The 14,426-nt window shown below is 43.5% G+C and overlaps 1 protein-coding gene across 1 annotated transcript in view; it reads right to left on the bottom strand.

Moving 5' to 3' along the window:
• phactr3a (phosphatase and actin regulator 3a) overlaps positions 1 to 14,426 on the bottom strand; it is a 29,201-nt gene that overhangs the window by 4,909 nt on the left and 9,866 nt on the right. The window contains exons 2-7 of the mRNA XM_048240391.1: positions 8,307 to 8,468; positions 7,620 to 7,775; positions 7,025 to 7,270; positions 5,839 to 6,055; positions 3,363 to 3,505; positions 2,387 to 2,540 (exon numbers count right to left, since the gene is read on the bottom strand). Of these exons, the coding sequence (XP_048096348.1) occupies positions 2,387 to 2,540; positions 3,363 to 3,505; positions 5,839 to 6,055; positions 7,025 to 7,270; positions 7,620 to 7,775; positions 8,307 to 8,468 (1,078 nt within the window). The remainder of the gene's footprint in view (positions 1 to 2,386; positions 2,541 to 3,362; positions 3,506 to 5,838; positions 6,056 to 7,024; positions 7,271 to 7,619; positions 7,776 to 8,306; positions 8,469 to 14,426) is intronic.

Here is a 14,426-nt window from a genome sequence, read left to right as displayed (position 1 = left end):
TTACACCGACAGAGGGTTAATCCTGGTGTTGTACATTCCATAGTCTCACACCCTTAGCCTCCAAGGAATTTAACTGTTTCATGTGCTGAAAACTGCTGGTTATTTCTTCTCAAGCTAAACAAACCGAGGCAGTGCATGTACTCTCTGCATCTGTGCACTGTCTCTACACCCTTATACATCCTCACTACTTCAGGAGACATAGCTACAGAGCTACTGTAAGAATAGACCTGTTGTCTGCTACTGCAGAGGGGTGGGCATGGCTTCACAACCTATAGGTGTAGCCTAGTCTGAGTCTGAGGGCACTGAAAATGCACAGGTGTATTTCAACTTTCCACGATTTCTTTAATATTTTAACACAAAATCAAATACTTCACCATCTTATCTCACCATTCATCATAAGCAATGAGTTGTGTAAGGACTTTTCAATATGCTGATCTGAGGAATCTGTCATTGCAGGTCACACCATTACACATACTAACTCACAATTCCCTGTCATATCAACAGTTAGTCATAAAGAGTATGACAATGCTGAATGAGGCATGGGATGTTGAGATTTGATTTGAAAAAGCATTCCAAGTCATCTGATAAAACAAATGGACAGGAAATCAAATGGTTTTTAAATGCAATTAAACCTGCTGTTAGAGGACATTTCACTCAGTGTTATGCTGAGGTCTATCCTGATCATCCATATGCCAAACCCATTAATGATCATGCCTCACACTACCACCTCAAAGCTCAGCTTTTCATAAATTGGCCCAGTTGCCATGACAATAACGTGTTCTGCATTTGCTAGGGAGTGTTGAGAGAGAGAGAGAGAGAGGAAGTCTGTGATGTACACCATTTCTGTTGCATGTCTGGTTAAAGAAATGGAAAAGACTGGCTTAGGGAAGCAATGACAACTGAAATTGATTTATGATTTCTGTAGTGTGTGTGTGCGTGTGTGTTTCTGTGTTGCGTCAGTGTGTCAGTCCATGTCAAACTGACCTGTTTTCCCTTCATAATCCAATGCTCTACATATTTCTCATTTCTCACTAAGTGGCTTAACTGAGGGAGCCAAATCTCCAGGTTCAGTTCTTATTTGTTTCGCTCCAAAACTTACATAAGCTTCAACAAATCAGAGCTGTGCCACTCGCACCAAAAGGTGTTTGAGTTGTTTCCACAAACACACACAGACACACACACACACCTGAAATGCTGTCACCCTTATACACCATGCACAAATCCATCCGATGAGAGAGCTGACAGCTGATCTTCCCAGATCCAATCTCACATCGCTTAATCTCTGTCACTTTTTTGTGCTACATCACTAATGCCACTTAGATCAGCATGACAGTTCACTGTTTACAGTCACCAGCCTGCGATGGGAAGCTTCAGTCGGTAGGTGGCGACGGAGAGGCAAAAGTTCCAAAGATGGAAAAAAGATGTATTATGTAGGCTACGGTCTATTATTGAGCGGGGTGAATACAGTTAAAACACTGTTTACATAAACAGCAAAGGGATGTATATTCATGATGTGGTATACCAGATGCTGGAACACAATGTCTAACTAGTGTCAAAGTATTTTTTTCTAAGAAATAAAATTATTTGTGAAATTGACGCACAGGAGAACATTATTTGATTACCATGCCTGTTCTCTAGTTTATTTCATAAAGAAATCAAATTCATATTGACTCTTAGTTCCACCCCTGGCGACGGACATGATCAATCAGATGTAGAATAATTTTGCTGTCCATTTGTGTTGTGCTTTGAAAATGTTATCAAGCAAATGTAGCAAAAGGCCTTTGGATGAAAAAGGCCAATTCAACATTATGTTAACAATTTGGCATGAATACATGAATACATTCCTTAGTTTTACTGGTGTTACATGGTGTCACTGAGACAATGTAATTTCACTGAGATTTTAAATTACTTCAGCGCACTGCTAACCAGTGATAGGCAAAATGTAGTGAGCTAAGCTACAAGCTACTCTAAGAATTGAGCTTAAAGGAGAAATCCGGCAATTTGTCATATAGGCCTACGTTTCTTGAGGTCACCTAGCATTGCCGGATTTCTCCTTTAAGGTTAATTTATAGCTTGTAGCTTAGCTCACTACATTTGCTAAGTAGTTTGCCCATCACTGCTGCTAACATAAAGCAGAGCGAACCATTCCCATTGTTTGACATTGATATAGTTAATAGCAATATATATATAAAAATCAATCAAATACAATTGAAAAGAAATCATCAGTAAAGAAAAAAGACACCAAAAATGTCTGTCTGGATGAGCTACTCTTTTAAAATAGGGGGAAATTATTACATTTCCCTGAAACAACCAGTGAAACATTCATGGGAGGGACTCAGCAGGGTTTTAGGGAAAGCTTAGAGAGGGAGAGAGACGGATGTCTTACTTTGCAAGCTTCATCTCAATTTGTTGCCTGATTTCCTGACGTTCTTGGTCACTGCGTGTAGGGAAGATGTTCCTGTCCTCCAGTTCCTGTTTGCTGGGTCGGTTCCGCAGTTTTACCGCCAGCAGCTCCTTCCTCATCCTGCGAGGAAGAGAACCTGAGGAACAGCATTAGAACACTGGCATCAGGAATAGAGTTAGAACACTGCCAGAATAGAGTGAGAACACTACCATCAAGAATAGACTTAGAACACTGCCATCAGGAACATAATTCCTCACATAAGTAATGGTCATTTTCATTACCACAGAGATTGAGACTTAACTTCAGCAATGGCATTAGGAAGCAGACATGACACAAAGGCAAGTGTTTTTAATTAATAATTCATACAGACAGTTAATTAAAAGTTCTCAAGAAATTAGCATTATAAAATTACATGAAAAGGTAGTGCATTAAAACAATTAAAATAACAGAGAAAAAGAAAAGATTAAAAGGAAAAATATATCACAAGATAACACATTAGTGTCTGATAAAAGGATGAGAAGGACAGAAAACGGTGTCCTTTGAAGAGCCTTACACAATGACTGTTTTGCAACAGTGGTTTAGGTGAATTATGGAACTCTGGCCTGCCTGTAGGGCTTACGTACAGACCTCTATTATCTAAGATCACATCGGCATCAGCAATCTTCCACTTGTATCATATCCAATTACTGAAGATGGCTTTCTCCTACTCAAGTGTAGAACATGAGTCATAGGTACACTACCTCTCCACTATATCAGCTTATACATGGGATTGAGTGGATTGGCCAGGTGATATAGACAAGTCTGAAATGCATGGGATATATCTGTCTCTGCAGCATGCCAGAGGGGGCAATGTCAACATGCTGTAGTTTAAATAAATTATTCTGTTCATGCAAATCTGCATGCTGTGTTCTGTGGAGTGGCATCGTTTTCTGTGTAGTGTGTTCTGAAAGAGACTCACCAGAAATGACAGAGTCGTTCCAGCTCTCCTGGTCGAATATGTGGCCTGAGGCGTCGGTGAACCACTGGTCTATCCGAAGGTTCTCCTTGTTCTCCTCCGAGTCTCTCCGGGTCTCGGCCCCACCGCTGGGTTCTCTCTCAATACTGAGGGGGCGGGGGGGGACAGGGCACAGATCTATATCATTATATATCCATACACTACACTAAAGAACATCACAGACAGCGCCCTCCACATTTATTGGCACCCCTGGTAAAGTTGACTAAATTTAATAAGCATATCTATTCTGAGAAAAAGAAATATCGAAACATATTTTTAACAAAAACATATATGCCACAATTATTTAGCCTAGAAATCTAAATGTAATTTGCAGCCAGGGTAACAATTATTGGCATCCCTAGAAAATGTAAATCAGGTTTCTAGGCCAAGTATACTTGCGTATACAAGGAATTTGGTCTCTGCATTTCTCCCATCCGTGAATTAGTGAACACAGAGCGAACACACAGTGAGGTGAAGCACACACTAACCCAGAGTAGTAAGCTGCCTTGCTACAGTGGCGCTCGGGGAGCAGTGAGGGGTTAGGTGCCTTGTTCAAGGGCACTTCAGCTGTTTTCACTGGTCGGGGATCGAACTGGCAACCCTCTGGTTCCAAGCCCGAAGCCCTAACCAGTAGGCCACGACTGGCACTAAAATCTTCTAAACAAAATGTAACAGAAGCTTTTTTCCATTTACCTTAAACATATTTAAGTTAATCAGAGTGTGAACTTTCAGCACTAATTCATGACATTACATTTATGTCATTACATTCAAGATATGAAAAAAGGGTGACACAGAGGTCAAATGCCCCAGTAATTTTTTCATCATAGGAAAGACAAGAGAGTATGCTAAATTCAAATAAAAGGAAAGTATATCATCTTGGGGTTACCAAGTCTCCAAAAAGTGACCTTGGTGACAATAGATTATTTAGAGGTCATTCCAGATAAAAGCCGTTCCTGTCATTAAATTACAAATGCACAATGCTACAGTGACTTTGTCTGTAATCACGGTCTATTGTCAGATTAAATGAAAATTGCTCTCTTTGGCAAGATATAAGAATGACTATATTGAAAAGAATCCCATGCCTATTGATAATTATGGTGGATGGGCTCTTATTGTCGGGCTGGGAACCTCATTATGGTGCATGGTATCATGAACTCCAAAAAAACCCTGAACATTTTCAAAGAAAATCTGTCACTCTCTGCCAAGACCTAAAAGTAGGTCATGACTGGATCATTCAGCAGGTCAACAAACCAAAACACATGACCAGGTCAAAACAAAAATGGTTTACTGAACACAAAATCTCATCCATCCTCATACCATCTCAGTCCAGTGATCTGAATTTCATTAAAAAAAAAAAAAAAACTGGAATCTGGATGATCTGGTGAGATGTTGTACTAAGGAATGGCCTCAACTCCTTTGCTTTGTATTCTCCAGTGTTTTGGGATGTTTTATTAGCAAAGGGATGCTTAACAAAGTATTACATGCGGGGGTGCCAATAATTGTGGCAGTTGTCTTTTAAAAAAAAATGTATAGGTATATTGAAGGGTTCAGATGCAAAAGCCTCTAAATGCCACCTATGACAAAAATGAGATAAAGATGGTGAGGGGATGCTCTCCACACATAGTATACGCTAAACAAATAATTTAACTTCTAAACCCACTAAATACCACTCTCTTCCTGGTCTGAAATATCGATTTAAAAACCTATAGGAGCCTGAATTTAAATGCTCATTTAAAAGAAAAGTGGTCAGACGGATTTAGAGGGTTTTGCATCTGAACTCTTTGCTTCTCAGAATAAATTAGCTTCCCTTCTAGGTTGGATTCTTCCTCGTTGTTATTGTGACACCAAAATAGATTGGCGAAAGATACCTCTTTTTACTCAACTTTAACAGTAGTGCCAATGAAAGTGGAGGGCCCTGTAACATCTCACTGTGCACTCTAACACGTCTCCACCCTGTGCCAAGCACTTTGCCACACTACTCATTACTATATGCTATGATGTAGGCTATATTTAGAGTCTAAAAAAGGATCTGATGCTGTGTAATCAGACACTTAATTTCTTTAACTAAACTCACTAATTTCCCATCCAAAAGTGACCTAGGAATAGGCAGGTGAGTCAGACTACTAGGATTGGGTCCTGATCTGATCTTGGTGTGGACATTAACCAGGAACCCCGACACCCTTTTGAAGTTGAAAAGAAATTAGCCTGTGCTCTACTGTGCTCTACCTATGTCTATGATTTCGTTGTGTGACCCCTGTCATCCTCTTAGTATGTCTGTGTAATATTTATAATTTAGTTCATCCATGTTACCTTACACAGACAAGACTCCTTGAGGACTAATAAACTCGAATACCAGCACTTTAATTTCAGGTTAAAGACCAGAGCCAGTCCAGGTCCGCTTCCGTAGCGGATACTGTCTGGTTCCGACGGGACCACTCACATCTCATGCCTGAGCTTGTTGGCCAGCGCTCGGTGCAGCTCCTCGATGATGCAGCTAGGGGGCAGTGGTGGGTGCATGCTGCCGAGGTGCGGGGACACCACGGCGTTGGAGAGGGGACCCCGCATGGGGAGGCAGGGGCCCTCAGGCACCCGAGGAGGCTCCTTCTGCAGGAAGGAATTAGACTGGTGCATAGGGGCCATGGCTACACCCTGGTCATCTGAGGGGGGGAAATAAATAAGAAAAGAGGCTCAGTATAATTTAAAAGAAAGACTCGTCATCAAAGTTCTTTTCTCCTCACAATCACAATCCCTGATCATATTTCTTTGCCAATAAATGTATTCTATTTAAATCTAATGCAGGTTTACAATTCTTCATTTTCTGATGATAATATTTTCATGAAGTTCTATTGATTTGTTAGGTATTTAATGTAACTTACTTATATACATAACTTAAATGTTCCATGTTGATTTTGTATATCTTGGGGCCACGATTGTCTATCAACATACTGTCAGAAATCAGTAAACTAATTTCTATCTGCCTGTCAAATAACTTACCAAAACAACTCTCCTGCCATGCATGTGTTTCATCAATTTATTTTTACCTATTTTTAAATTATTTATTTAAAAAGTCTGTTCAAATAAACCTTACATCCTTAGATGTACCATATGCCTTGTTCTGTACGTCCTTGATGTTCATTGTAAAGTGTCATTTCAAGCTAAACATTTTCCCCTTTCTCAGTGTTTTCTGTGCCAGCATGAATTCCTAAGGTAAGCATGAACCCAGCGTCCCTTAAGCCAGATGCTCCTGACTACAGTGATAAGCTGAGTCAGGCGTATTATGACAGGGCTCTCGATGGATGCTGCAGGAGGTCAGCCCTCCAGGAAGATTACTGGACACACACTGGGTGATCATCTCTTTCTCCCTCTCTCTCTCTCTCTCTCTCTCTTTCACACACACACACACTCAGCAACTGAATACAAATCTAAAAGTCTCAAACTCATCACAATCTTTGTGTTTTAAAACTGAATAAATAACAATGTCAGAGTTGGTACATGCAGCATCACTGTCTTTCCCCCCCAGCACCTGCACCTCAGCTCCTTAGGTGTGTGTGTGTGTGTGTGTGTCTTTCTTCTCTGTCCCTGATCTCCACACACTTTCACTCCTGTTTCCACCCCAGCAGGCTCACCTTCCTCGCTGCCCAGCTGTGAGGTCAGTGGGCCGGGGACGCCGGGAGGCGAGTGACCCTGCAGGCTCTGCTCCAGGCACTCCTGCTCCGCACCCTCTATACATTCCAGCATGCCGTCAGTTGGGTCGCCCAGTGGGCCTTCCTCTTCATCCTCCTCTTCCTCCTCCTCCCCGACCTCATCCTCTTCCTCCTCCTCTGGGTTTGAGGGTTCCTCTAACGAGTCAGCCTCCTCAGGCAGTTCAGGCGCTAAGAGAGATGGATTTATTGTTATTTGTTTATTGTTTTATTGTTGATATTGTTATGGATGCATTGTCAACTTTTAGCTGCAACATTTCAGATATACTGTGAATATGACTGTACTAGTTCTGATATGTCTATGTAATGACTGCTGGGTTACAAAAATAACACTGGCGCCATCTAGTGGGTAACACTGGAACTTCATCTCTCCTGTAACAATGGAATAAATGGACTCAGAGCAGTGAGATCAAAGGACTGTAATCAACAGATGAATATAATAGACTTCAGCAAGCTGCAGATTTTAGATAAACCCAGTCAATGGCATCCGTCTGTCACAACTCTGGTGCCGGCTACTCACGTGGTGGGAGGGGCTCCTGGTCAGAGCCCAGGTACTCCATGCTGCTGACGCTGAGCATGTTGGGTAGTGTAGGCGGCAGCCGGCCCTCCATGTCTGACACACCCTGAATGGGGGGGCCGGGGTCGGTGCTGTGGAGGCCGCATGCTAGTGCTACATCTGCATGGATAGAGATGACACAGTAGAGAAAGTATTTTTTACACAATGCTCTTGCTGTTTCCATGTTTTGGGGTGTCTGATCAGTAACAAAAGCAAAGGATGTCTGAACTCCAAAGAACTCGGGGGTGACAAACATTTCAGCACAAAAGCCTTCGTCAGTGCAAGTTACTGTATATAATATTTAAATATTTCTGTGTAAATATTTAAAATAAGCAAACCAGTATTTTCTTTCATAAAAGCTACCGAACTGGAGAGGCATTTGAGTGAATATGACATAGAGCAGCACACTTGTTATATAGGCGCATGTGCTTTCCCCTCTTGCTTAATCATCTACAATATGCTCTGAAGCCTGGATGAAAGCTTTTCAGTACTGCTGCATTGTCAAGCCTGCCAAGTAGCGTTAGCCTGGGTATGACACACATGACAACATGACAAATATTCTCTGACTGACTGACTGACTGACTGACTGACTGATTGACAGACAGACTGACCGCCAGACGAACAGACTGACCGCCAGACGAACAGACTGACCTGTGGCGCTCTGCTTGAGCTTCTCCGTTTTTTTTTTCCTCCACTTCCAGGGCCTGAAGATGCGCCCCAGCGTGGCCAGCTTGCTGTTGCGGCGGATGGGGGGCGTGTGCACCCCCGTCACCAGGCAACTGGAGCGCAGCATCCTCTGCTGATCCATTACATCTGCGAAGAGAGACAAAGACAGATGAGGGACAGATGTGAGGAAAGTGGGCTCCGGGACAGGTTGGGTCAGTGAGGGCCTGGTGGTACCAGAACCAGCTCTGCCATTAGACTGGCCACTGTGGTGGGGTCACACACTCACACCCACTGCCAGAGTTTCTACATTCTATCCATAGGCTTTAAGACAAGTATTTTAGGAGATACCTGATGAACATAGTCAGGTATGGATGGTGCGGTGTCAGTAGATACCTACTGATCTATCATGTCTGTGGGGTTGGCAGGGTAAGGGGAGAAACTGGTCAGACATGGTGCATTTGGCCCCAGGAACAGATGAATGGGCCTCAGAAGATGTTGTTATATTGTAGTTGTGTTATAGTGTTACCGTTTTTTTGACATGGCACTTCATTTATTGTAGTTTATTTATAAATAAGGGTACATCATCTGGCTTTTTAAGGCTTATGGTAGCAGGAAGCTAATTCCGTGGTTTCACAACAATTCTGACAGAATTCTTAGCTGATTAGAAATGAAAAGGAAGTAAGTGGTTCTGATGTTCAGGTTCAAAATCAAAGGTCTTAAAACTGACCATATCAGTTTTTGAAAACGAGTCACACACTGACAGTCAGTGATTTGACATCTTTGTAAACCGATGGCACAGTATACACCACACATATGATGTAAACTGGACCAGACATTTCCTGTAATCCATCCACCGGTGTACATGCCAACAGCATACCAAACTAGGTATGTTGCAATGACTACAAATTCATTCCCACATTCACATCATTTTTGAATGACTTAAAGGTTCAGTCAGCAATGTGCATGATGTTGCATTTGTTATGTTCATATTTAAATTTCTTAGCAGACACTTTTGTTCAAAACAACATACATTATATTTTAATCAAGGACCAAACAAAACCAAAGAGGTATAAAAAAACACTAGAGAGGTACCACCCCACTTCAGTAATCCAACAATCAAGTGTTTCGTTTTTGTTTGAGGAACAGGCTGCACCCAATTTGTTTGTTTCCCATTTTCAGAGCCTGGGCTGCCTACAGAGACCGTTTTTTTTTACAGTGTACTCGCAGGATGGACAGCTAGTGGATTGTGAGGAGATGTTCGCTGAATGTGACAAAAATGTTATAGGCTTGAAATCGCACACGATCGCTGACTCTTTTTACTAATGAAAATTAAAAATTTAACTAAGCATTCATATACCTGTTCGGATTTGGAAAGCAACTGCAATATCCAGCACACTGAATCACCTGTTTCTCAACACCCATCCCTTTCAATATGAATGTTCTGTGATATACTCTAAAGTCTATCATTTATATTAGCTCTCCCAGCCGCTCTTCCCATTCAAAAATCTAAGCAAAATCAGAGCCAGACGAGCTCTTGTACTATAAGTGACCAATGGATGACTAGACACACTATTCTATAGTACAACAACCTCTCTATTTAACCTCCCTTCATTGTGTCTGAGTCCATTTCCACTGCATACTAAAAGAGTCTCTAGAGGACATTTCCCAATCCCACAATCAGTCCTTTATCCAAGGCAGCAAGCTGCGGTGGCTAATGCATCAGAATTCACACCAAATAGACTTAGTTTATGTACATTACATCCATACAGCAAAATGGATTTGGTGCACTTCAAGCAGAGCTTAAAAGAGGATAAAGAGGATACAAAAACAGGAAATGGAGAGGAAAAAAGGATTCTGTGAATGAATCAGTGCCACCCACTCCCTCGCTCTTAGCATGTATTTCTGTATTTGCAGGAGAAGGATATTCTGGATCTGTTTCTGCTGCATTCTTCTCTAATCTGAGTTAAGAGGAGCCCTGACCTTGCAATATGAAAGAAACGAAAATCCTACACAATAGGGCTTAATCTGTCAAAGGACAACAACATCAGCAATACGACAACAATACAAAAGATCTGACAGCTTCGACACCAAACCACGCGTTCTGTTTCACCTGCAAGTCAGATATCTCACTTTAAAAATCCACCACCAGCACCAGAGTCATATTCATGGATCAGTCACTGAACCCACAGTGTGTGTGTGCGTGGTGTGTGTGCAGGGTGGGGGGCAAGTGTGTGTGTGTGTGTGATGCTGAGCCGACAAGTGATGTTACTGATGCCTGCATGCTCCAGTATATGGCGGATGAAGGGATGGGCTCTCGCTTGACCCCTCTCTGATGGGAAGCAGGTCAATTGAGCATGTGCGTCTGCCCAAGTAACCGTCAGAGAAAGGAATCCAGGTCAAGCCTCCCAGACTCCGCAGTAAGCAAAACCGGGGTCAGAGCTGCTGTTGCCATGGCTACGGCTGCTGATGCTGCAGAGGAGCCCCTCGGAGGCAGAATTTCAGCGGCGTGTATGCGTGTGTGAGCGCATGTGTGTGTGTGTGTGCGCGTGCAACGTACGTGTGTGTGTGTGTGAGAGAGAGAGAGGGGCTGTAGGAGATGGAGGAGGAGGCCTGAGAGAAGAGGGGGGAATGGGGTGGAGAGGGAGGAGCCAGAGAAGAGAGGAAGAGAAGGAGAAGTAGAGGGAGGGGGGACTGTTGCTATACGGAAGTGTTCACCAGAGATCCAGCCCAGCCAATCAGAGCCAAGCGCTTTATTATATACATCAAGTATTGCTCAATTTTTAATACAAACAGAGTGGAGAAATGGAGCTAAGAGCATGCTGGATCCATGAAGAGTCAGTCCTTTATCAGAGACAGGCATCTTCAAAAATGAGATGCAAAAGAACTGAGATAGCAGGGGAGATTCAACAGCAACAATAACATTATAGGAAGAATTATAATTATATTGATTAGCTTTGATTGGCATCAATTGTAGCTCTAACATGCTAATGTAGAAGCTGCAAAAATTATTACCGATGTATGGATAAAACAAATCAATAAAAATACATTTTCTAATACGGTGACAAGATGGTGGAGGTAAAGAGTGAAGAGGGAAAATGCACTTTTCCAGAACGCTCTGGAGGGAAGAGAGACAGAGCTCTGGCGGCTTCATGTTGAGCACATCAAGCCCTGCCTCATGAAATGTCAGCAGCATGTCAGAAAGAGAGAGAGAGAGCTACTGCAGCCAGCAACACCAGCAGCCACACGCACACGCGGACATAGGCACACTCACAGTGCACACACATGCACATACAGTGTCAGTGAGAGAGCTACTCCTACCAGCCAATCACCAACACCAACACCAGCAGCCACAAACACACACACACATACACACAGAGACAGACACAGTCACACACACACACAGACACACACATACACACGCACCCGTTACTCCAACCAACCAATCACCAACACCAGCAGCCACAAACACACACACATGTTCATGCAGTGCATTAGGGAGAGAACAACTCATTTCAGCCAGCCACACAAGTAAACACACATACATGCATCATCACAACATGTAAGTCATCAAAAAACACTACACACACTAACACACATGCACACTTAGCCACACACAAAAATGTCCTTTTCAGTATTACGGCTTACAATGACAAATGATTACATCCACCCACAACACCAGTAGCCGTCCTTTCACCTGAGCAGCTAAAAGAAAAAAATCATTTACATGGTAATGAGCTTGAGCTCGACAGATTGTGAATTTTAATCCATATTCAACTCAAAACCCTGGGAAAGCTACATGGCCCACACCTCCCAGGTGGCACAATGGAGAGAGGGAGGAAAAAGAAGAACCTCTGCAATTATTTACAGAACAGAGGATTTGAGAGCAATTGTTCTCTTGCTCAGTGTCACACACGTGCAGCATTTCTGGCCATTCCCTGCCTGCCTTGCCTGCCACCCTCCCTGCCTGTCTGGCTGGCTGGTACCTGGTTCCTGCCCCAATGTCACTGTTCCTGCCTTGTGTCTATGGGCTGTGGGGCTGCATTGAGAGCGCAGCTCCACAGGCAGTCTGAGGAGGAGATGGAGGGGCTGGCTAATTGTCTGAGACATTGGAGGGGCGCGCTGGGACAGAGAGACACAGCGCTGTGAGCGTGCACCCCCCCGACTCACCCCACCCCAATGCAGATTACAGCAGCGTCAGCACAGCGCCATGCCAAAAAGCCTCTCTCACGCCAAGGTATCCATTTATCAGTGCACTCTTTCACCCTTTTCAATCTATACCCTTCTTGTTTTTTCTTTCTCTCACTCTCTTTCTCTTTCTTTAATTCCTCTCTGAGGTCAATGCGGTAAGCAGCGGCCATTTTTCACCTGACTGGTTTTGTCTTGACTTTTTGAAAGTGAAGGATGTGTGGGTAGGGGCAGGGTCTGGGGGAGTTACACCACAACATACGTATGCACAAGTCCCTGTGTATTTATCCCTATATTTATAAACATAATAAAGAAGAGTGACTCCAAGCTAGACCTGTATTGAGAGTGATGGAGAAGCCTTTGATGCTTGACTGCCACTAAAAGCAGGAGTGGTAGCTTATATGTCTGTGATGGCGCCTCTGCATTCTCCATATTGCCTGGAGAGAGCCTGTGTGGCGAACAGTCAATTAAAGCATTTCATTTGTCAGTGGTGAATGCAGCTGGCAGTTAACCGTAATGCCACCCTCGAGATATCACGGAGGAGAAACCAATTCATTCAGCACAGCTCGCATCACAGATCCGACACACCAGGGATGTCTGAGGGAGGGTAGGTTCCACACAACTGCAGGTAGACAGCACGATCAGTCGACATAAGGGAAATATGACAGGAAGCACATCACTCTGACCAATCTGGCCCGAATCAAGCCCAGAACTGGCCTGGATCTGGTATGTAGTAAGGTCAGTCTATGGGCTGACTTGACTAAAAAAAATCAGGTCAGTTTTACTGTCATCTCCACTGTTTGTACCACACAAACAGGGGAACAAGGGGAACGCAACGCCACACATACAGTATATGACAACAGAGAACAACAAATACTGTATATATAAAGAGAACAAACTAGAAAAAACATAGTGTGTCTATATATCACTATACATCGGTATATAACATAGCATATAAAGAGAATGACACAGAGTGTGTGTGCATGTGTGTGTATCTTTAAATAAGGTGAACACAGGGTACTGTATACTGTAAAGTAGAGTACTGGACTCCATGCACTGAGAGCAACTGACCCTGGGACAGGACTAGTGCTGAAGTGGGGGGCATCCGGTTCTATGTACGTTTGGAGGTGAGTGTTTAACGCTCCACAGCTTTCTCAGACATATGCACGCAGGCAGCAGGGGACTGGGGATGATGGGGTAGATCTGGCCGTGACCCGGTGTGGATTTGGCAGTGTGAAGGCCTGAGGGCGAGCGTTTTACACCATCCGCATCTCACTCGACCGCAGGCAAAATACCCAGGTACCAGCCAACACTGGGATAGCTGTTTCACTGAGCTGGTGTGAATCTGGCACTGAGGATGCCTGAAGATGTCTGAAGCACTGTCTGCATCCCGCCTGAACAACGAAACAAAATCAAACAGTTGCCGGGCCAGTGCTGGGTTGCACCTGGCCCAGTTCTGGCAGCCAGCTCGGCTGCTGCTCTGCCACTTGTGCTTCTCTGCCTGCTGTGAACCTCGAGGTGTACCAGCCGGCAGTCACCTCCATGCCTATCTGTCAGGCTACAACAAGACGGAGGAGACAAGTAGTATACTCCACACATGCGTGCATACAAGCCAACCTGTCACAAGGCATCAGGCACAGTGATGGACAGAAACATGCTCACTCTGCTCCAACACGACCCGCAGAACAACACATCCAGAAACTGCCTGGTACAAAAATAATAGAGGGATAGAATAGTCCATGCACTTGTTAGAGCCGTAAGGTTTTTGATCTGAAACTAGCAAGCGAATACGTTAAAAGGTATGCAAAACTCTTGCAAAAGCCTATGTGGAACTGATGAAAGCTTGCAAACATGATCACTGGTGGCTTTTTCGTGATTAAGTTGGCAATGTCATGCTGTAAAATCTCTCTTCAGAAACAC

Source organism: Alosa alosa, chromosome 4, assembly GCF_017589495.1.
Source record: "Alosa alosa isolate M-15738 ecotype Scorff River chromosome 4, AALO_Geno_1.1, whole genome shotgun sequence".
NCBI classification, from domain to species: domain Eukaryota; kingdom Metazoa; phylum Chordata; class Actinopteri; order Clupeiformes; family Clupeidae; genus Alosa; species Alosa alosa.
Note: the sequence above shows the minus strand (reverse complement) of the source record. Positions and strands in the feature narration are given on the sequence as shown.